This window comes from Anolis carolinensis, chromosome 1 (genome assembly GCF_035594765.1).
Source record: "Anolis carolinensis isolate JA03-04 chromosome 1, rAnoCar3.1.pri, whole genome shotgun sequence".
Classification (NCBI taxonomy): domain Eukaryota; kingdom Metazoa; phylum Chordata; class Lepidosauria; order Squamata; family Dactyloidae; genus Anolis; species Anolis carolinensis.
The window spans coordinates 36,920,652-36,943,542 of record NC_085841.1 but is presented as its reverse complement, the minus strand read 5'-3'; the positions used below and the strand labels follow the sequence as shown (position 1 = coordinate 36,943,542).

The following is a 22,891-nucleotide window of genomic DNA, read 5'->3' as shown; positions in this document are numbered from 1 at the left end:
CAAAGTGAAATCAACAACTACTTGTTGCAGTAATTCAGTCACAAACATATATTAAAATCTTTAGAATTGAACTTACTTCAATTTCATTTTCCTTATAGGCAAGTGCTTCTTCAATGTCTTTCTGAGACTTCTGATACAACTTTATCTGTTCACCGAGCTCTGCATGCCTCTCGCTCCAGCCTTCTGCTTCTTGTAACAACTGAAAACATAAAACACAATGGTATCGCTATTACTTAGCATGACATACACTTAGATCAGAACATCAAGCTTCAACTATACTTTAATGGCTAGAGAAGTAATATACCTAAAAGAATATGACTTATTAACTTAGTCTTCTGGTCCATTCAATAATGATAGTAGTTCTCTTCCCCTCTCCCAAATCCCCCCCTTCCGCAAATCATTGCCATATTTTATTTTTAAAAATGCATCTGTCCATACATTCAAATACTGGAAGTGAGGAAAGAGAATTTATGTGCGCGTAAGGTTTAAATTGAAGTCACAATACTAAAAATATTGATTATCTTATTAACTGATAGTATTTGCATACCACTTGGAAACCGTAAAATCATATCCCTAGCCAAGGATAGGCTGTATTTAAGGCTCTATCTTCTGGATCATGTCACTGTTATATTATCATTGTTGGAAAGCCAGAGAATCACAAAACATTCCTAAATAAATATAGGCTTTTCTTCAGTAAAATCAAATTAGCAAATTTGAACCAGAATGATGATTAATATCTCTTCCCCCAAAGGTACCATGTTTTTCAGAGCAGACTGCACACAATACCTTCTGATCTGGCACTATTTTTCCATATGTAGCTGTTAGTAGGATAACCTGTTGCACATGGGAACATCAATCACACAGTCATACTATTATTCAATTTAATTCTTCAAAACAGCTGGTACTAAGTCTTTTTCAGCTGCTCAGCCTATTAGCCTTTGTTTTAGACTGGTTTTCTAATAACCAGATTCAAATAGTTGATTAATTTCATGTTAAAAGCAGAATACCTTACACAAAGATGATGTTCTAAAGCAGACCTCTTCATCCTGTGGCCCTCAAGGTGTTTTGGACTTCAGCTCCCAAAATTCCCAACCACTGAACAAGTTAGCTAGGGCTCCTGAGAGTTGGAGGCCCAAATACCTAGAGAGCCGCAGATTAAAGAGGCCTGTCATGTGTGATGCAAATAGACAAGTTCTTGCTTCCTGTAAATAAAGCTACATCTAAACTCAGGGGCACAAACCAATTACTAACTTAGCTATTAAATGATATATTTACTATTTCTCTGTTCATTTCCTTTAATTTCTGGGGCCATTTTCCCTGAACTTCATCTATGTTTTAGCGTGCTTAAGTATTCATCATAAACACTGTGCCTGGTGTTCTGTAGCTCTGCGTATTTGCTATCCAATTCTTTATACAGATTGTGCCTTCTATGTGTATTTCTAGAAAGTTATAACTTTTACCTTCAGCACGTCTAACTTGGAGACTAGTGTATTTTTAAGGCAAAAATTCATTTAAGAACAGTAAATCTTTTTGCAAACACAACACTCACCTGCTCCTTACTTTTCTTTAGCCTTACATTCTCTTCTTGTACACGACGCAGGTCAGACTTAACCTTTTCTTCACTTAATTTAGCTTCATTGAGAGCTATCTGCACCTAAAAAATGTCAATGATTTGTATCTTAAACTTTAAATCGTATTAAAATGCAACACTAGACAAAAACATACAAGTTTCCTTTTCTGTAATCTTTAGTGTTCCGATTAGGACGAAGGGCAACTTTTGCTGCATGAACTACCAAAAATAAGTGAGGACAAAAAAAAAACCCAAAACAGGAATAGACTGGAAATCCACTTCTGGTTTTAAAAAATTGTGAGGTAATAGAGAAAATGGTCTGACCTATTTAAAGAGTGAAATGTCACTCTTGAAGGCTTCCAGAAGTGGCAAATCACTTCTTCAGGCAGAAAAAATTGGGAATCCCAAGGAGGGTCAGGGGATTGTTCCAAGGCTTCCAGACATCACTTTGTTCACCTTGATTTAGACCTGGGTTTCAATTATCTTCATTGGCTCAGACATAAAAGCATTTTTGTATTCAGGACTCAGATACTTTACCTCAGAGAGTTCTACAGAATGCAATGTGATGGTTTCTTGGAGCTTCTCTAAAGATTTCTGTGCTTCTATAATCTGTGGGGGAAAAACAATAAAAAGCTGTATGCAGCTCTCAAAACATGTTTAATTTGGGTTACACTAACAGAGCCAGAGTCCTTCAGATGTTTTGTGCTACCTCAATCAGCCTCAGCCATCATAACCAATGGTTGGAGACAATGGGAGTTATAATTCATATATTTTGAAAGACACTATCCTGCTGTAATGCCACTGCTGCCAAGATGTGCATGTCATAAAGCCACTGGATGGTTAAGCTCTCTCTGAGATTAATAACAATCCACACATTTTGAACAATTTATACCAGGAAATCAAAACTGAACTATAGACTGCTAAAAATGGCGTATTTCATGAATAGTTTCCTTAGCTACTTCAAAAATGGAGGTCAGCAGAGATGTTTTAAAATGCATTAATGTTAGCACAACAGCTGCAGAACAAGATGGGAATTGTCAGATTCATCCTGCTTTAGCAGCACACTCCGAAGTCATCATAGATAAGCACGATCCAGCTCTTTTATCATTTCTCCAAAACATGAAGCTAATATCAGCCTGCTTTAAAGCACTGTGGTAATGCACAAGGTAAGTTATTTAGAGTACTCTAAATACTGAAGTACTGCGGCAGCAATTGCCCAGCTGGGACTGCCCAAATTTTAAAAAATCTTTGGGGAGACTTCATAGTTTCTTGAATCCACAAAAACCTACAACTTGCATTAGAAATTTTTTTTGATATACGGACATAATAGAAGTACTTACATAACAATTATGTAGTGGCATAAATCTCAATTAAAAATTGACAATGTGCTGATAGCAAACCATCAAATAATCTTGCACTAAGGCAAAATCTGTCACAATATGAATATTATCACTATGTTTAGGAACAGCGTATCTTCACACTCTTGCACTCTGCATAGAAAGTATTTATATGATACTTTTGCAGTAAACACTGAAAAATTACCAATATATACACAATAAATTAGCAAATCACAGAATGTATATATGCGCATAAGTCACTTGTCAACTTATGGCAACCCCATGAATTTCACAGGGTTTTCTTAAGCAAGATATGTACAGAGGTGGTTTTGCCTCTCCCTTTCTTTGAAATATAGTAATCTCCTATCCAAGTACAACCAGTAACAGTCCTACTTAGCACCCCAAATCAGAAAGGATCTGGTATCTTTATGTTATCAAGGCCCACCTAGATTTAGACCTACAAATTTACTATGAACTCTGTCACACAGCAAAGTAAAATCTGGAAAAGGTCTGCAGTTTTATTTTTAGAAGAATAAGGAAACACAAAGATAGTGTTTTCCTCTGAGAAATAAACGAGTGGCTCTTTAAATTATAAATTACTAGTAGCAAATAAAAAAAGTGCTTACTTGTTCTTGTTTTCTTGCATTGTGCTCTCTCTCCATTTCTATTGTGGTGTTTAAGTTTTTCACTCTATCATCTAGAAGATGATTTGTTTCTTGAAGCCCCTTAACTGTATCCTATGACAGGTAATAGCAAGAAGTTAATTTAAAAAATATCTTAATGTATCTGAGGGAGGGAGAATCCTTATTTCAATACCTTAAGTCCTGCAGCTTCATCTGAGAGATTTGTGTTTTGCTTCTGAGCCTCTTTCACAGATTCCTTTGCCTCCTTTATCTGGTTAAAAAGGAAACATGAAAAGAAGTAAACATATTAGGTGCTACTTATTTATTTATTTTTCAAACTTATATGCCGCCACTCCCCTAGGGCTCGGAGCGGCTTACAAGAACCGGCTAAAATCAACAATTTACAAAACATCTTTAAAACATCTTTAAAAACATCTTAAAACATCCTAAAAGCACCTTTTAAAACATCAACAACAGAACTCAAAAGCCTGTCGAAACAGATGTGTCTTACATGCCCTGCGGAAGGCCAACAAGTCTCGCAAGGCACGAACTTCAGGTAGCAAGGTGTTCCAGAGCGATGGCGCCACTACTGAAAAGGCTCTGCGTCTAGTTGCAGTTAGATGCAAAGTCTTAAAACTGGGGACTTCCAGTAGGTCTTGGTCCTCAGAACGGAGGGATCTCTGGGGTTTGTAGGGAGTGAAGCAGTCCCTCAGGTACATTGGCCCTAGACCATGTAAGGCCTTGAAGGTAAGCACCATCACTTTAAAAGTGATCCAGTGCTCAATAGGTAACCAGTGCAGCTGCCGTAAGATTGGTGTTATGTGGCATCTTATCGGGATTCCGGCAAGGAGCCGGGCAACTGCATTTTGCACCAATTTGAGCTTCCGGATCACCGACACAGGAAGGCCAATGTAAAGGGCGTTACAGTAATCCAGTCTCGAGATGACTGTAGCCTGGATCACCGTAGCCAGGTTGTCCCTAGACAGATAGGGGGCTAGCTGTCTAGCCTGCCGAAGATGAAAAAAGGCAGTTTTGGTAACGGCGGAGACCTGGGCCTCCATCGTCAATGAAGGGTCCAAGAGGACTCCCAGACTCTTTACCAGTAGAGACGGGCGTAGCACTTCGCCATCCAGGGTTGGCAACTGGATATCCCCACTGCCCGGTCGGCCCAGCCATAGGATCTCCGTCTTTGCAGGATTCACCCTCAACCTACTGGAACGCAACCATCCAATAATGGCCTCGAGGCACTGATGAAAACTGTCGGGTACAGACTCCGGTCGGCCCTCCATCTTTAACACAAGCTGAGTGTCGTCAGCATATTGATAACACTCGAGCCCGAAATCTCGGACCAGCTGAGCAAGTGGTCGCATATAGATGTTAAACAACATTATAATTTAATTTTCAGTGTTGCAACTTAAAATCTCCCCCTCAAACTACTATGGGAAGGATATAGACAACATACACATTTTAGATTATGCAAGCAATGATGTCAACTGTTTAATTGCTGAAGGCAATGATATGCAAATAGTGCAATACCTTTTGTTCATATTCTGACATCTTCTCCAAGATTTCTGTCTTTTCCTTGAGAAGGGTCTTAATTTTTTCGACAAGTTGTTTTTCTGTCACTTGAAAAAATAAAAACAGTTACAAACATGAATAATTTCCTGCAGAACCTGACTACTTTAATAACTCTTATGAATTACAAGTGCAAATGAAGAATTTGTAGTGAGATTCCCCAGCAGTGACATCCACCACAAGTAAATGGATACATGGATACATTCCTAAGCCCATGTTGCCAGCTCTGGTGTGTATGTCTCAGTGACAAAGTATGCAGTACAAAAGGCACTTTGTGATCTAGAGCACAATAAGATGCTCCTCACACTGAAAGCTGATATATAAACATTTCAGTGAAAGGATACAATATTCAGGATATGCCTTGGAAAGAGTGAGCAGATAGGTAATATCCAACTCAAAGGCCTTTAAGCTTCCTCTTTCCATTGTAGCCTGGGGAATACTCTCAAAAAGCATGTGACAGAGTACAACATGATAGTCAGGCATTAGAGTCCCTTGTGTGCAGGGGGCAAAAGAGATAAGCATAGGGGGTCTCTGCATTCCAGCCCTCATCTTGCCCACAATATACACGACATTTCCAGAAGTACTAAAATGTTTTCTTATAATATCAGAACAATCTGTATCATTAAGTGCTCTAAAATATTAAGCAAGCATTTCTCTCAAACCTATTCAAAGTAAGTGGACCAAATAAGTCATACCTTGATACAATCGACTTTTAACCTAAAAACCAAACGGGAAACAATAAAAATGCAGTATTATATGAAAGTTTAGGTCAGTTTATTAATACTGTCTAAAAATGAGCAGAAAAAATTAGTCACTAAACCATTTCTTTGGCTGTGCTTTATAGACATATCAAAACATGTACTGCTTCCAATGCAGGCATCAAGTGACATTATACAAGCAAGCTTAAAGCAAATTCTAATAAAAGCTTCTTAGGTCAATGTCCTACTTCAAAAGGAGGGCAAAGGTTTATTTACTCAGCCTCTGTGGAGATAGAATTAATTCAACTACCCTTCCAAACAGAAATAAAAAATTGTGTCTGTCAAATCAATAATTCTACTACAGTTTTGCTGCCTATCATATTTATTTGTTATTAACTTCTGGTAATATCAATACAAGTGCCTTCAGTGATAAAATACATACGTGTCTTTTAGCACATCACTACATCTTTAAACCTTTTTGTTACTCATTTGCTGTATAAATAGTAGATGGGCCACTTTTGTCGTTATGTTTAAAGTGATGCCATTTTTTGTTTTCTGATAAGATAAAATATTTTCTAAACCATTATTAAAATTATCTAATAGGATCCAAAATCCATTCTGAAAGCAGTTCTAAGCAGATCTATTGAGCAATCTTACAGCATTGAAACACAAATTTAAATTTAAACAAATTTAGAAGTACATCAATTTATATTTATCTATATGCAGAAATAATACAGAATAAGGAATATAGAAAGCTACCATGTCATCATTGCTTCATACAGCACAATACAGTTGTTGATCCTGACTCTTCTACGTTTCAGGCTGAGGGACTTCCAAGAAGGTGTCAGATATCAAAGGCTGATTTGAGTCCTTCCGTATACAAATAATTTGCTTTTCCATTGAGTTATAGCTTTTACCAAAGTTTGAGAAGGACTGGCATGTTAAACAAGTAACAGAAAACTAGCTGAAGAAATAAAGTTCAGAGTATTGTTTCTGTTCTTTCAGACTAAGCAACTTAAAAGTGTGTGCTAAAATAATCCTGGTTATTACACATCAACTGGAAATATTCCAACTCTTCCAAAATAAACCAATTTGTTTATCAAATAACAAATAAGTAGGATTTGTTTAGCTTCTACAGTGCACTCAATATAATACTGCCAAATGTTATTACCAATGGTCTGCATACCCTGACATCACCTTGATTACATTTAAAATTCAAATTAGTCTAAAATCAGCCATCCCCAGATATGCTAGACCAAGGGTCTCCAAACTTTTTAAACAGGGGAACAGTTCATGGTCCCTCATACCGTTGGAGGGCCAGACTATCATTTTTTTTTTAAAAAAAACTATGAACAAATTCCCATGCACATATCTTATTTTGAAGTAAAAAAAAAAAAACGGGAACAAATACAGCCTCAATGTTAATAATAATCATAATAAAAATAATAAAGAGGGTTGGAAGAGACCCCTTGGGCCATTTAGTCCAACCCCCTTCTGCCTTTGTGCACCAAAAGCACAAACAAAGTACCCCTGAAAGATGGTCTCCCAGCCTCAATGTTGTTGTTAATAATAATAATAATAATAATAATAATAATAATAATAATAATAATAATAAATCACCCAGTCCTAAATGCTTGGGAAGTGTTAGACTTGTGATTTTGTGATACAAAATCCAGCATATATATCTCGTTTGCTGTGTTATACTATGTCCCTCTGTCAATAATAATAATAATAATAATAATAATAATAGTAAAGAGGGTTGGAAGAGACCCCTTGGGCCATTTAGTCCAACCCCTTCTGCCTTTGTGCACCAAAAATACTGCAAAGCACCCCTTAATAATTAATAATTAACTAAATAATAATTAAAATACCATTATAAACAAGCAAAGCTTTGCAAGGTGCACACCAGGCGAGGGAGGAGGTGGGAAAGGCGTGTGCCTTTCCCTCCTCCCTTGTGATGCACGCACCTTCCTCGGTGGAAGAGGAGGCAGCCGCCGCTGCGGGGGCCGGATAAATGGCTTCAATGGGCCGCATGTGGTCCCCGGGCCTTAGTTTGGGGACCCCTGTGCTAGACCATTCCTACAATCCCTGATTGCTACCCATACTGGGTGGAAATGATGGCGGTTGCATTCTAAAACATTTGAAGAAAATTATTTTGGAAGGCTAATTTAAGTCTTAATACAAAAATAATTATGTCACAGATTTTAACCCTCACTGCAATTTCTCTTTTTATTCCAGAAATGCAAACTGTTGTCAGCAAAACTGAAGGTATTCAAACCTTACTCAAGGTATTAAATGAAGATACATATTTGTAATTATAATGTGTTGTCACTGAATATCTGATCTAAGAACTACAGCCCCAAATCAAAAAAATCTGTGTCAACATGGCAGTTTTCAGAAAAATGGGACAGACGTAAACTCTACCTCGCTGCCTTTTAGGAAGTCCCGTAATTAAAACATTTGTATGAACATAGCTATGTGATTAGTCACTTATTCTATAAAGATATTAGCTGTGCCCGGCCACGCATTGCTGTGGCTTACTCTGGTGGTGTTGGTCAGTCTACATTAGGTTGTATTTATGCTGTGACCTCCACCCTTCTTTATACTCACATTAGTAGTAGTATTTGAAGTCTGTTACCTTCTTCAATTTTTGTGCTGATTGATAATTGCTTGAGATCCCTGTTGTCTTTGATTTGTTGTTAATCGTGATGTCTGACTCTGCTGAGTGCGGTTTATATTTTTATTGTGGTACAATAATCTTTTTTTTGTTTTGCCTGTGTAGGTGTTTATTATTATTGTTGCTGTAGTGGTCATGAAGGTTGGAAGGTCCGGAAGGAAGGTCCGGATTGTGGTTTTGTGGTGTGGTTGTGTTGTTACAACCGGGAGGCAAGGCTTTTGCGTTGTGTTATCAAGTTTTGTATTTCTGGGGCATTTAGTTGTGTGCCAAGTTTCGTATTTCTGGGGCGTTTAGTTGTGTTGTTATAGTCACGATGCGTTGTTGTGAGTCTTGTGGGTCCGGATTGTGGTTTTGTGGTGTGATTGTATTTCTGGGGCGTTTAGTTGTGTTGTTATAGTCATTATGCGTTGTTGTGAGTTTTGTGGGTCCGGATTGTGGTTTTGTGGTGTGGTTGTGTTGTTATAACCGGGAGGCAAGGCTTTTGCATTGTGTTGCCAAGTGTTGTATTTCTGGGACGTTTAGTTTTGTTGTTATAGTCACTGTGCAAACAACTTTATCCTTTTATATATATGACACCAACTGATCTATAAAGATGTAATTATCAATGTAAGACTAACAAGAAAAATATATCAGAATAGAAAGTATACTTACGGATAGGCAAGTTCTCCAGAAGAAAATAGCAAGTGTAGCCATTCCCACAAGGGCAGTGATAATAATGGGCTCCCAAGGAAGTCCATGAAAGTCAGGACCAGGTTGCATGTCTTCAGGTAAAGTTGACATCAGCTACAACAAAGAACACATTTTTAAAATATGGACAATTTCTCTGAAAGTTCATTCTTTGAGAGTTCAGCAAGGTCTATTCTCAACGGTGCTCTCTGTGATTGGTAGCCTTGCTCCACAAATGCAGAAGCTATAAAATACTTGTAAAAAAAGAATATTGACACAGATTTCAGCAGAATCAACAAGAGATTACTCATTCTGAAATAAAAGCTAACTTAAGAAGAACCAGCGATTTCAAGCTATTTTCATCTGATCTGAATTTTCTTAGGAAAATTGTTTTTTCCCACCATTTCTATCTACACATACATAGTTTTCTTTTTAAAATTATAACTACAAGATAAAATACAGAAAGTTAAAATTTACTGGCTTTCCTTGTTAATTTATAAATTTTAAGGTTATTTTAAAAAATTCCTCAGCTAAAACTTAAAAATGAATTATTGTTATTGTTTTGTTTGTTTGTTTAATTAATACCGCACCTTACTCCTTATGCAAGCTCCAAGGTGGCTTACAAACATCAAAAGGACATCAGTTTTAAAAAGTATTCATATAAAAGTTTTTAAAACCCCAATTAAATGACAACTCAGTTAAAAAGCATAAGATTAAAATAATAGAATATACAATTAAAACATAGTAGAAAATATAAAAATGAAATCACTGCCCCATTAAAAGCTCTTTTATAGCCATATGAACTATAAGCCAAAGGCCTGCTTGAATAAAAAGGTCTTTGTCTGCTGGCAAAAGGAAAGGACAGAGAGATCAATTGAGCCTCCTTTGAGAGGGATTCAAAAGCCTGGTAGGAACCACTGAAATGGCTCTCTTTCCCATCCTCATTAAACACGCTTGTGATAGTGTTGGGACTAAGAGAAAGTTTTTCCCGAAGGATGTAGGACGTTAGCTGCATATGGCTTTAACGGTCACTGTTGTTAAATGAAGTCAACTTCAACTTATGGCAATCCTATGAAAGGTCACCCTATTATCCACAGCCCTGCTTGGATCTTGCATACTCAGGGCAGTTGTGACTTCCTTGATTATTAATCTGTAACACAGTCTTCATCTTTTCCTACGGCCCTCTACCTTGCCAAGCTTACCAGTCTTTTCCAGTGAGCCATGTTTTCTCATAAAAGGTCGTAACTAGGACTAAAAAAATTTAAAACTGAAAATAATGTTGTTGCTAAAACCACTATCACTTAGCTGATGACTTTAAATACTTGAGAACAATAAAATTCATGAAAAAGAAGAAAGTCCTCTAACAAATGGCTATTAAAGTTACAATATACTTCACATGAGAAAAGGCTACTTTCACTCCTGTCCTCCAACAAGAAATATTTCCTTCATAAAAATAAGTTAAAAATAATAGGCACCAAAAAAATTCATCCTCCATATAAATTATTTTAACTACTTTGAACATAAGAATGACAAAACACAAAATAGATCTCTAAACTTTGAATGAAAATTAATGCTGTCTACCTATGCTCAAAAACATATAGAAAACAATCTGATATTCATATTCAACATTTTATCGTTAAAAAAATTAAATCATGCACTATTATGAAAGTAGTTGAATTCCTGACAGCTGGCTACTCTACAAAACACATAGATTACACAAGCTTGTTTCACTCCCAGCAATTACAGTACATTAACTGCAAATAGTCAACAATACAATTACCTAAACATGACAGATCGACAATGTGTTATCAATGCAAAAAGAAAAACTCTATATCTACATAACTTTTGCATTGCCAGGCAGTAATACCATATTGTTACAATTATCATATGGTTTCTTGCTTCTAGAGGAAACTTTTTGAGGAAAAAAGTGAATTGTGGCCCCAGAAAAATCACGTTGCTTGATACAAGAATCTGTTCTTTTAATATACTATATATTCTAAAAGTATCTGATCCAGTCTGATCTTATGAAGCTAAGTAGCTACAGCTGCAGTTAGTGCTTGATTAGGAGACCACCAAAAAATACCAGGTTATATTTTAGAAAAGGGGACTGGCAAAATCACCTCTATCTCCAGCTTAAGAAAACCTTATGAAGTCCTTAAGATAGCCATAAACTTACAGGTGACATGAAAGCACATGGACATGAATTCCTATTCATAAGAAACTCATTAAAATATTTGAAACAACAACCACTTAAAAACCACCTGACCTCATATGCATCTGCCACGTTCATGAACAGAAGACAAACAAGATCCACCAAATCAGACCTAGCTTTGTCGTGGCTGTGAATGTCTGCACTTCAGGCAACATATTTTTATTGGTTTGGTCATTTGTTTCTTAAAGCAGAGAAACACCCTTGCTTCACCAGCAACAGCAGATCGTATTGAATGTCTGCTAAATCTTCCTTAGGTGAATGGAGCGACATATACAGCCATGGCATGTTGTGGAATAATGCGGAGGGGGCCAAGAAATCTCTAATAACACGCTGAGGTAAAATCCGATGTCTCCTGCCACCATTTCATTTTCTAACTGACACAGCATCTACACCATAGAATTAATGCAGTTTGACTCCGCTTTAACTGCTATGGCTCAATGTTATGGAATACTGGGAGTTGTAGTTTTGGGTGAGGCAACAGCATTGTTTTGGCAGAGTCGGATAAAGATCTTGTAAAACTACAACTCTCAAGATTTGAAAGCCTTGAGCCATGGCAATTAAAGTGGAGTCAAACTTCATTAATTCTACATTTAAGTTAGAATGCATATGGATTTGGGAAACGATTTAAAACAACGAAAGGTGGGATACAACATCATTAAAATGAGGAGATAGAACACTATTGAAAGACATGAAACAAGGTACAGAGTTAAAGCCCACTGATAAAATACAGATTAAAATTCACAATTTGGTCAAATTTTGGTCGTCTGGGTGTTTTGGACTTTTGGAATTGCCAGCCAAAGTTTGCCCATGCCCGATATGTTTTTAGAGAGAGAGACACCAAGGGTGAATGGAACACTGTAGAATTAATGCAGTTTGACAGCACTTTAACTGCCTTGGCTTAGATTCAGAATTGCGTAGCACAGTGGTTCTAAACCTGTGCGCCCCCGGGTGTTTTAGCCTACAACCCCCAGAAATCCCAGCCAGTTTACCAGCTGTTAGGATTTCTGAGAGTTGAAAGCCAAAATATCTGGAGACCTACAGGTTGAGAACCACTGCCATAGCATGAAAGAAAGATTGTCCAGCCTACAAGCCATACGTGCCCTCCAAACTTTTGCCAACACTGTGAAAACATTTAGTCAACATTTAAGAATAATGCCTTCTGGTGATCCTTGAGGTGTTTCTCCATTTTTAAAAAGGGTATTATCCTCCCTGCCCCGGCACCTTTTTTAACCCCTAATAGCAACTTTGATGAAAAACTGGTATATTTATGCCAACGTGGCATAAAACGGGTTCTTTTACTGGCTGTTAGGAATGGTGGGAGTTGAAGTCCAAAACACTTGGAGGGAGGGCCCAAGGTTTTTGGTGTTTGGCCTTCTCTGCCTCGCCAAACTACAACTCTCAATTCCACAGCATGAGTTGAATGTCACTGAGGAGAACTAAAGGGGGCTATCTATTACCTGTGTGTGTGTACAGGTGGGAAGCAGGGCCTGGCTTCCTGAGGGGACAAGGCCAAGCCCACCTCCCCGCTCCCCTCCCACCCGCTCCCCTCCCTCACCTGCAGGAAGCGGCCCGTGAGGGAAGCGTAGCCCTTGGAGAGCGGCCGCAGGAGCAAAGGGGGAGCGCCTCCGGGGCCGCTGGAAGGCGTGGCGGGCTCCATGAGGGGGAAGGGGAGAGCTCTGCCCTTTGCCTCTTTCGGAGCCGCAGCTGCTGCTGTTCTCGCTCCTGCCCTTCCCCCGCCTGCCTCGAGATTCCCTCAGGGACACGTCAACTCACACTGACCCCCCTCCCTCCTCTGACCCTGTTGACGTCATCCACCCGGGCCGATAATCTTGAAGAGGCGGTTAGAGAGGAAACCGGAAGTGGAAAGCCCGGCGCCGGCTTCCGACCGGAAGGGGAAGAGTAATTCCCTCGCAGCGCTTCTGAGGCTGCAGTTTGGCTTTGCCCTGGCTCAATGCTATGGACGGATAGGAGTTTTACTTTTACAAGGCCTTGGATTGCTGTGAGTTTTCCGGGCTGCGTGGCCATGTTCCAGACGTTTCGCTCACATCTATGGCAGACATCCTCAGAGGTTGTGAGGTATATTGGAAACTAGGCAAGTGAGGTTTATATATCTGTGGAATGGGAGAAAGAACTCTTGTCTGTTGGAGGCAAGTGTGAATGTTGCAATTGGCCAGCTTGTTTAGCACTGAACAGCCTTGCAGCTTCAAAGCTGGAGCCTCCGATGGCCTAGGGGATAAGGCCTTGTGACTTGAAGGCTTGAAGGTTGCTGACCTGAAGGCTGCCAGGTTCGAATCCCACCCGGGGAGAGCGCGGATGAGCTCCCTCTATCAGCTCCAGCTCCATGCGGGGACATGAGAGAAGCCTCCCACAAGGATGGTAAAACATCAAAAAAAACATCCGGGCTTCCCCTGGGTAACGTCCTTGCAGACGGCCAATTCTCTCACTCCAGAAGCAACTCCGGTTGGAGTGGTCCAGACATAGCAGAGCACTTGATGAACCAACCTGGGCACCACATATTATTTGAGAACATAGAAATGCTGGACCACTCTTAACAACCACCATGTCAGACTACACAGAGAAGCCATTAAAATCCACAAGCATGTGGATAAATTCAACAGAAAGGAGGAAACCATGAAAATGAACAAAAGCTGGCTACAAGTATTTTAAAAAAAACTCTTAAATCGGGACAGTAAATAAAGAACAACACTCAAAAAACAAAGGAATTTCAGGCATAAAACAATCAGGGCTAGCTAACACCTCCCAACAAAAGATTCCTTCAGGCAGGAAAAAGTCAGGCTTTGAAGCTGCAAGTTCATTCAATGCTAATCAAGGTGACCAGTCACCACATTCACACTCCACCTTCGACCTTCTACAGATATATAAACCCCTCTTGCCTAGTTTCCAGCAAACCTCACAAACTGAGGATGCCTGCCACAGATGTGGGTGAAACGTAAGGAGAGAAGGCTTCTGGAACATGGCCATACAGCCCGTTAAACTCACAGCAATACAGCTCTCATGACCTCAGAGATTCAAGCCGTGGCAGTTAAAGTGGTGTCAGACAGCATTAACTCTACAGTGTACACCAGGCATGGGCAAACTTGAGCCGTCCAGGTGTTTTGGACTTCAACTCCCACAATTCCCAATAGCCGGTAGGGCCCAAGTTTGCCCATGCCTGGTGTACATTATGACTCTACATATAGTGAATCCCATTGAAATCTACTTTCCGTCCCAAGAATACTAAAGAGTCACACTAAGCCTAAGGAGGATATATTATGTCAGATGTGGATAAATGAAACCACAGATACCAGCCCTGTGGATATGGGGGCCATACAGTATCCTCCTGGACCAAGGTATTTTTAATATATAAGAATACAGGTACAGATATCTCATAGATAGTAATCTCAGGGAGTGTGATTTTTAAGACTTGTATGGAGTAATAGATTATACAAAAAAGGTGAAGAGAAGTGTTGGCCTTCCAAACTGTTTTGGGGTACAGATCCCACAATCCCATACCATTGGGACTAAGCGGTTTCTCAATACTAGCCTTGTGAACCCCACAATTGTAATGTGTTTCTCCACACTTGTGCCAATGCTTTTAAATGTTTGAATACATAAAAATAGAGATATTGGTGTCTCACAGACAATAGGGAGCAATTAAGTCCCTGAATTACGAGCATCCAACTTACAAAGAACTCATAGTTATGAACATTGTGAGACAACAAGAAGTTAGAGAAATCTACCCCTAGGAAGGGAAATTCACTCCTGAAAGAATTATCATGGGGGAAAGGTGTCTCTACTGAAGTTTTACCATCAATCATTATTTCTACAACAAACTATTTTTTTTCTAAAGTTAGTTGAAATCTTCTGAACAGAGACACAGACCGCAAAACAAACTTCACAGGGGTGTTAACCCTTCCCTCTGCTATACAAAACACACACACATATGTGTTTGGTTGGAGTTACACTTTAAAAATGTACCTGTTATGATTTAAATACAAATGCAACTTAAGAACAAACTGATAGAACCTATCTTGTTTGTAACTTGGCATCTGCCTGTATAGTTTTTAAAGACAATAATGCATCCTGCATTGGAGTTGTGGAAGAGTTGGCCTTCCTAATAAATTTTACACTGCAAATCCCACAATCCCATAACACTGATCTCCTTGGGGGTGCCGATGGCATTTGTAAGTGAAGATGCATAGAAAACCACAGCCCCCCTCTCCTACCTATTCTCTTTTAAACACAAGCTATAACAAGCTTTTCTTCCTCTTTAGCGGCAGAGAAGGTGGAGATACAGCAAGATGAGATTACTAAGCCTATAGTTGCGGGGTGGGTTGCCAGCATTCAAACTGCACACATCTGTTAAGGCCAATTCAGCCTTGTTAAATGTAAGCTATGTATATTACTTAAAGAGCCTACCAAAATCTGACTTAAGACTGCAGTTAATGTATGTGGATAACCATTTCATGATCTGCTTTGAAGTTCACAACTGTGTCATCATGCATTACTTTGTTCCCCTAGAACTTTAAAAGGTCTGGGTAAAAATTATCTGAACAAAAAGGTGAAATCTTCAAGACTTTCATGCATAGCAGTAGGTACCACTAAATTCAGCTGAACTTGCTACTGATAGTTTGGATTCCATTACAAATATGCTTGGCATGCCATTCAAGGGAGCAATTCTAGGTATGCGAACATGGGAGTGAATCCCCCCAAAATCATGTTGGGATTTCTACACAGAATTAAAACAGTTCAAAGTACCTCAATTTTAAAATCAATTATTTTTTGATTTTTAAATTAAGCATGGCTAGAAATTAATATACATATAGAACATTATATGCAAAAGTAGATAAAATACTTACAATATCTGTGAGCGGTTGTATATTTTCCTTTGCTAACTGCACTGCATCAACTAAGGAGCCATGAATATATGGAGCACCAGAATCTCTTTCAGGTGGACTGTTAACCTCCTCCATTATGTTTTCCTTCACTTCAAGCTGATCTTCTGTTAAAAACAAAGTTTCACAAATTATTTTGACAAGTTGCTTTTATTTTTGAAATGTTTTGTGCACTTAAATAATGTAGTAGTAGTGGTAGTAGTAGTAGTAACAACAACAACAACAACAACAATATCTTGCCACCATCTCCTGGAAAGGACTTAGGGTGGCTTACAAAAGCACTCCAGAGTGCAGCATATAACATAAAACATTATATAAGTATAAAAACGATAACACATACAATTTTAGCAACAACTACTACCAACAGACATAACATTGCATAAAATAAAATTGATCAATTTTAAAAACACAAAACACTTGCAGATAAAACTGGCTGCCATCAATTAATAAACTAAAGTGCCAGAGTACATAGTCAAACCTCATATGGACCTATTTCAGCCTACTTGGGGTCAAAGGCCCATTTAAAAAGCCATGTTTTATGTTTTAACATGTAACATGTTATCTGACAATATTAATAATTTTGGGGAAGTAAGAGTGCATCTACTGTGTAGAATGATTGCAGTCCGGCAACATTTTAACTGCCATGACTCACTGATATGGCGTTTTAGGATTAGTAGTTTGGTGAGGCACCAGCATTCTTGGGCAGAGAAGGTTTGAAGTCCTTGAAAAATTACAACTTCCATGATTCCATAGCATTGAGCCATGATAGTTAAAGTGGTGTCCAACTTCAGTAATTCCACAGTGTAGCTGCACCCATTATCTCCTCTGAATCCACTACCGGTAGCACTTGCCAGTGACCACCACTGATCCTAGGACCACCACTTTAACTAGAAATTGTTTAGATCTTTTTGGATTTCTTTTACCTTTTAGTATGCACTGAAACAACTTTGGCATAAGCTTGGGCCTCCGGGCATTTCAAGTCCAGAAAAATCTTGGTTTGCAAATGAAATCAGCTAGGAAATAACTTCAATTTGACATTCTGTTACAAAAAAGCTTTTCCAAAAATGGCAACATGGGGTGGAAGGGAAATGAAAAATGTGTAAGGGGGCAGTTTTTGTAACACAAAAAGGTAGAGATGCTGTGGGCCTCAGAAATAATTGGTTTTGGTTGGGATTTTGTTTGTGTGTTTGTTTATGGGTTTTTGTTTTTTGGGGGGTTTTTTTGGGGGTTTTTTGCTAATGTTGGGGTTAAGCCAGTGAAAATGGCTATTAAGTGCTTCACAATTCTCAGGAAAAATTCTTATATTCTAAATATATTTTCCAGGGGGTTTCCCAACCCAGAAGACACATTCTAAGGACATGAGGCCACTGCACAATGCTAATGGGAGCAGCTTCCACAAGTGCACTATTGGATGCTGTCCTTTGATTCCCCCCCCCCCCCCCTGTTTCATAGAAACCACTTAAAGAAGAATAAAGGTGTCAAGAAACTTACCTGCCATGAAGTCTTTCTCAGTTCCTGAACCAGCTGGTTGAAGGGGTATATCCACATTTGGCTCTTTTTTGTCATTGTCAAATAGATCTTTAATCCCTGTATCATCCAAAATTCCATTTCCTTCCAAAATGTTCCCATCCTCTTTTGGTTGATCCAGAATTTCCTTTATTGACATATGATCTGCATCAAGTGGAGGTTTTTCATCTATTCCCTCATCAGGGCTTTGTACATGTTGCCTGTCATGGTCAATTTGTCTTCCATTAGCTACAATGAACATAAGTATACATATATATTTTAGTTAGGCTGTAATCACCAGGACCCTGTCTACTTCTTGAACTAAATTATGCATCTTCAGATCCATCTTTCTGTTTACTTTCAATGACACCTAGAAAGTACCAGCACCACATTTGTGAAAAGATGTAAAAATAAGCACTGCAAAGACTTTTGTTAACTTTTTAAAATTACTTTTTTATTTTCCCTTTCTTCAGTCATGGAACTTAAGGTAACATGATCTTATATCAACTCACTTAACTGCCCAACTTAACTTCAACAAACTTACAAGTACACTCTGACTTCCAAAGTCGAAGAAATAGAGTGTACATTTTAAATTTGTACTATAAGTAGCTGATAAAGATTAGAATCCTGTGAAATCAGAATTCAGAATCCTCTGGAGAGGCTGTTCACTCCAGACTTATCACTTTGTAAGACAGCAAGGTGATGATTAGGGAACAGGGCTAGTACATTTCCCTCCTTGCATTTCTAGTAAGCCCTTATAGAAAGCATTTGAATACAGCTTTAGAAGTTCCTACTGCAGTGATAAGCTTATGCCTGGATTGCACCACTTCAGGATATGGGTAGGATGTAATTCCTTTTAAATAGGAAGCTACCGGTTGGGCAGAATATATTCTAGTCCAACCTGCTTTCTATTATTCTAGTTTCTTGTGTGGAGGGTATGTTTAATGACATATTCCATTATGCATTCAGAAACAGATCAGGTGCAGATTGACCATCTTAGAATTTAACCAGATGGCTTACTTGACAACCAGGCCTGAGAGTACAACTGAAGTATAATATGCTGGAATAACACAGTAGTCAAACGCATGCCAGGTAGCCAGCTTCTTCTACAGAAATGTCAGTCTTAAGCATACTTTCTTAGACATGCTATTGTAACCTTGATGTTTTCAAAATTGGGGTGAAAGTTGTGAGCAATTGTTTATTTAAGTATTTATATCCTGCCTTTCTCCTGAGATGTGACTCAAGGGATGATAATCTTTTCTGAAGTCAAAATATTTCACACAAAAACGTTTGCTTCAAAGTTTCCATGGATGGAGTCCATGTATTTGACAAAGTAGGCTAGAGATCATAAAAGCTTTAACTCATTTCAACTTTTTTCATCTTAGAAGTTTCATAAGATCTTTTACTGTTCTTTTTGTATGGTTAACTCTTAGAGCTGTTATCAGTTAATCATTTCATTTTGACTTGGAGCCCACCAACTATGTTAAAATGCTTCCTTGACCCATATGCCAATCTAGTAGTTGAACACTTAAAATTCCCTTTCAACTTAGTATGTGTTTAAGTGACTGGGATATATGGTTTTTCAAAAGTCTATAACCAATGCAGTATACTGCATGATCCTATATCTACTCAGCAGTTAAGTCTCTCAATCAGATTTACTTCCAGGTAAGTGTGTACAGGATTGCAACCTGAAAATCTTCTTACCTGTAGTGGATTCACTGGGATCTGTCTTAGATTCTGGAAAGGAGGCAAGTGGAGTGCTCTCACTAACTGGAGAGTATTTTTGCCTTAAAGAGTACATCAGCTCTTGAATATCATCCATTAAGGCAGCTTCCTCATCAAACAAGTCAATTTCTTTGATCACTTCTTCTTTATTTTCTGCCTCCCTTTCATCTAAAGCCTTATTCAAAACATCCAAAATGTCAGACTCAGAAGATTCGAGGATCTGGTCTAAAGCTTTGTCAGTGTTCTCATAGTTGTCACCATGTTTCTGAGTAAGTTGCAGCTCCAACTGCATGTCATGAAATAAAGATTCTATCCTGAAGACATGTTTTTCCCCAACAAACTTTTGTATACGTGCAATACGTTTTTCATCAAGGAATTCTTTCATTATAATGAGCTGCCTAATGGACTCACTGTATTTTGACTCTATGGCTTCATTTGTGTTTTCCATGTCACTTTTAGGACCATGTGAATGTTCACCTTCTGTCTCTTCCGTTGAAATCTGTAGCTCTTCAAGGCTGTTCTGTGAAAAATCTTTTGGAAGATGCTTCTTGGTTTGATTAAAGTCATCTTTGTCTTCCAATTTAGATATGTGTAAACTGATTGGCATTATTTCATCATGGTTATTCTTTATTTCATTACTCTTCTCAACCAGAGAATTTTCTACTTCAGAGAATGCTGTTTTGTCAGCTTCCTGTTGTTTTTCCTCTTCATATTCCTCATTAAAATCCCCTGTGCCAACTTCTTTCTTGGCCTGCTCAAATGTTGTACTTGCTTCTTCTCCCATTTCATCAACAGGATTAGCAGCTCTTGAAATAGCATCATCTGGCATTTGTGGCAGGGGGTCTGAGCTTTCAGCATCTAAAGTGAAACCTTGTTCATCAGTATGTCTCTCTTTTGACAACTTTGCACTAACTGCATTTTCATCTTGTAGTAACTCCTCTTCTGGTTCTTCTATGAAATCTTCTTCTTCTTCTTCTTCTAGCTCCAGAGACAGGAGTTCTTCTGTGGGAGATTTGTCTATTCCCATATCCATTCCAGGAACTTTGTCCAAGTGTTCAGCTTCATTTTTAACAATATTTTGTGGAGTAACATTAGTATGTTGTGTTGCTGTCTTGGATTCTTTCAAAACATACTCTTTCTTTGTTGACTTCTTGCTACCTGTAGGGTCATCCTCCTCTTCTTCCTCTTCGCTGTCTTCTGAATCTTGTGTTACAGTTTCTTGCTGAGACTGTCTGGTAGGCACTTCAGGATCTTTCTCTATGGACGTGTTTTCCACAGTTGAATTATTGGTTTGTTTCTTACTGCCAAATATTTGTTTTAGTTCAAAATCTTCATCTTGCTTGCTATCAGAATTTATTTCACCTTCCAAGATCTCATCATTATCTAGATCGCTTTCAGAGCCATTTCTTGATTCTTCCAATAAATCTGGTATAATGTTCAATGGCTGTTTATCCTCTTCATCCTTTTTTACGGTTTTTTCCCATAGGTTTTTGTGTTTTGTATCATTTTCCAAGCTATCATCCACATTTCTCTCTTCTTCTGTTTTCTCATCTTTCCTTACCTTATGAAGCGAAACGCCTTCTGGTTCATCTTTGATGTCATCTAGGAGTGGCTTTAATGCATTTGTTTCCACTGATGCTTTAGATTGTTGGTCATCTCCATAACTGGAAAACGCATCAAAGTTATGTGTAGAAGTGCTGTGCACTTCTTCCCCCATAATAGGTTTTTCCTCAGTTTGTGCGTGATCTTCCTCATAATCCTGAGTTGTATCCTTTTTTTCCTTAGAGTTTTCAGTATATGCATTATGTTTCTGCTTTGTAATAAGATCCTGTTCTGACATTAGGGGACCATCTTCTGATGAGAATTCTGAATTAGCTAACTCATCTTCTTCCTCCTCTTCCTCTTCCTCCTCCTCCTCCTCCTCTTCCTCCCCATTTTGTTCCTTGAAATCAACCTTATTGTTTTCAGTTTCATCTACTGTTCTTTCACCTCCACTGACAATTGCAAAAAATTTGTCCCCTAAATGTGTCAATAAACCAGAGTTGTCCTTTTTTTCATGAATTAATTTTGTGGCAGTTTTACCAGTCTTATCAAGCTCAGATGTTTCTGAGTCAGATGACATCTTTTTAGACTCTGTATCTTCCAAAGATTTGATTTCTCCTTCTGTAAAAGGCAGTAAAGGAATGACTTCTGGCTGCTGCTTTGGTTTTTCTAGCTTCTCTGTTTCATAAGAATCAGTGTCCATATCTTCCCCCAAATCAGCGTCAAGTGAGGTAACAAGAGCAGTTGCCTCATCATCAGATACAATGGCATCTGCAGTTGAGCCAAATGTTGTTTTCAGGTCCGCTGATACATCTTGACGTAAAAGTGTGTAAGCTCCATCATCTTTGCTTCCATAAACTGATTGGTTAGGTTTTCCCTGAGATATGTTAGAGTTTTTGGCACTTTCATGTTTTGGCACTTTTAATGTTTCTTGCAGAATTTCTTCAAAAGGCTGATGTGCACTTTGGTCTCCCTGAGAATTATCTGTATCACTATTTACAATGAGGTCTTCACTCTTGGAATCAAGAGTTTCCTCTACATTCTTTTTATTATCAAGTAGAACATTGTCTTTTTCACCCATTTTGGCATGGTCCTCACTCTCCTCTTCGGAGCTTACTTCAAAACCATCACTCTCCAGATCAATCCCTTCAGGTTCTTCTTCCTTTTCAGTTCCCAGCTCATTTTCATCATCATTAATAGCTAGTATATTTTCTGATAGCTTTAAAAGCTCATCCACATTATAATTATCAAAATCATCTTTGCCTCCATCAAAGCAAATGAAATCTGTTTCCTGAAAGGAGATAAAGTCAATTTCAGTAACTAAAAGAAAACGGCTTTTCCACAAAATATTGCCACATCTTAATTTTTCTTTTAATTTAGATGAAATTTGTTTTATTCTACTATTAAAATCTGTAACTAAATTATTAGTTAGAAAGTGGAAACATGAACTATCCTAGATTTTCAAAAAGTTTTAATCTGCAAATTTATGCCTCCTAATGTGAGAGCAAAGCAAACTTAGCATAATAGATATACATACATTATTCTAGTTAACGAACCAAATGTGTTCTTGGTGATTACTCCCCTTTAAGGAAAAAAATGGTAGGAAGGCAGAATAATATAAAAATAATAGAGGTAGGTTCCTACATTACAAAAAACAACACTGCAATATGTTTCAGCAATGTTTTTATTCAAAGCTATCAGCAATGGATGTGCGGAGTGAACAAGCAAGTCACCCTTATTAAGGATACTATAATATTTCAGTCCTCTTGTAGACCATTGGAAGGCTTCTTGCAAAATGCATTCAGGAATTACTTTCCCTTTTTATAACCAGCAATAACTCTCTTATGATTCCCATTTTGGTGGTA

The 22,891-nt window shown here is 38.3% G+C and overlaps 1 protein-coding gene across 3 annotated transcripts in view; it reads right to left on the bottom strand.

Moving 5' to 3' along the window:
* Positions 1-22,891, bottom strand: part of mia3 (MIA SH3 domain ER export factor 3) — a 49,803-nt gene that overhangs the window by 10,008 nt on the left and 16,904 nt on the right. For all 3 annotated transcript variants that reach the window (XM_062972395.1, XM_062972401.1, XM_062972402.1), the window contains 11 exons: positions 19,464-22,317; positions 17,745-18,008; positions 16,218-16,360; positions 9,132-9,263; positions 5,801-5,822; positions 5,067-5,155; positions 3,724-3,801; positions 3,534-3,644; positions 2,108-2,179; positions 1,550-1,654; positions 77-199 (listed from right to left, as the gene is read on the bottom strand). In XM_062972395.1, coding sequence (XP_062828465.1) covers positions 77-199; positions 1,550-1,654; positions 2,108-2,179; positions 3,534-3,644; positions 3,724-3,801; positions 5,067-5,155; positions 5,801-5,822; positions 9,132-9,263; positions 16,218-16,360; positions 17,745-18,008; positions 19,464-22,317 — 3,993 coding nt within the window. The remainder of the gene's footprint in view (positions 1-76; positions 200-1,549; positions 1,655-2,107; positions 2,180-3,533; positions 3,645-3,723; positions 3,802-5,066; positions 5,156-5,800; positions 5,823-9,131; positions 9,264-16,217; positions 16,361-17,744; positions 18,009-19,463; positions 22,318-22,891) is intronic.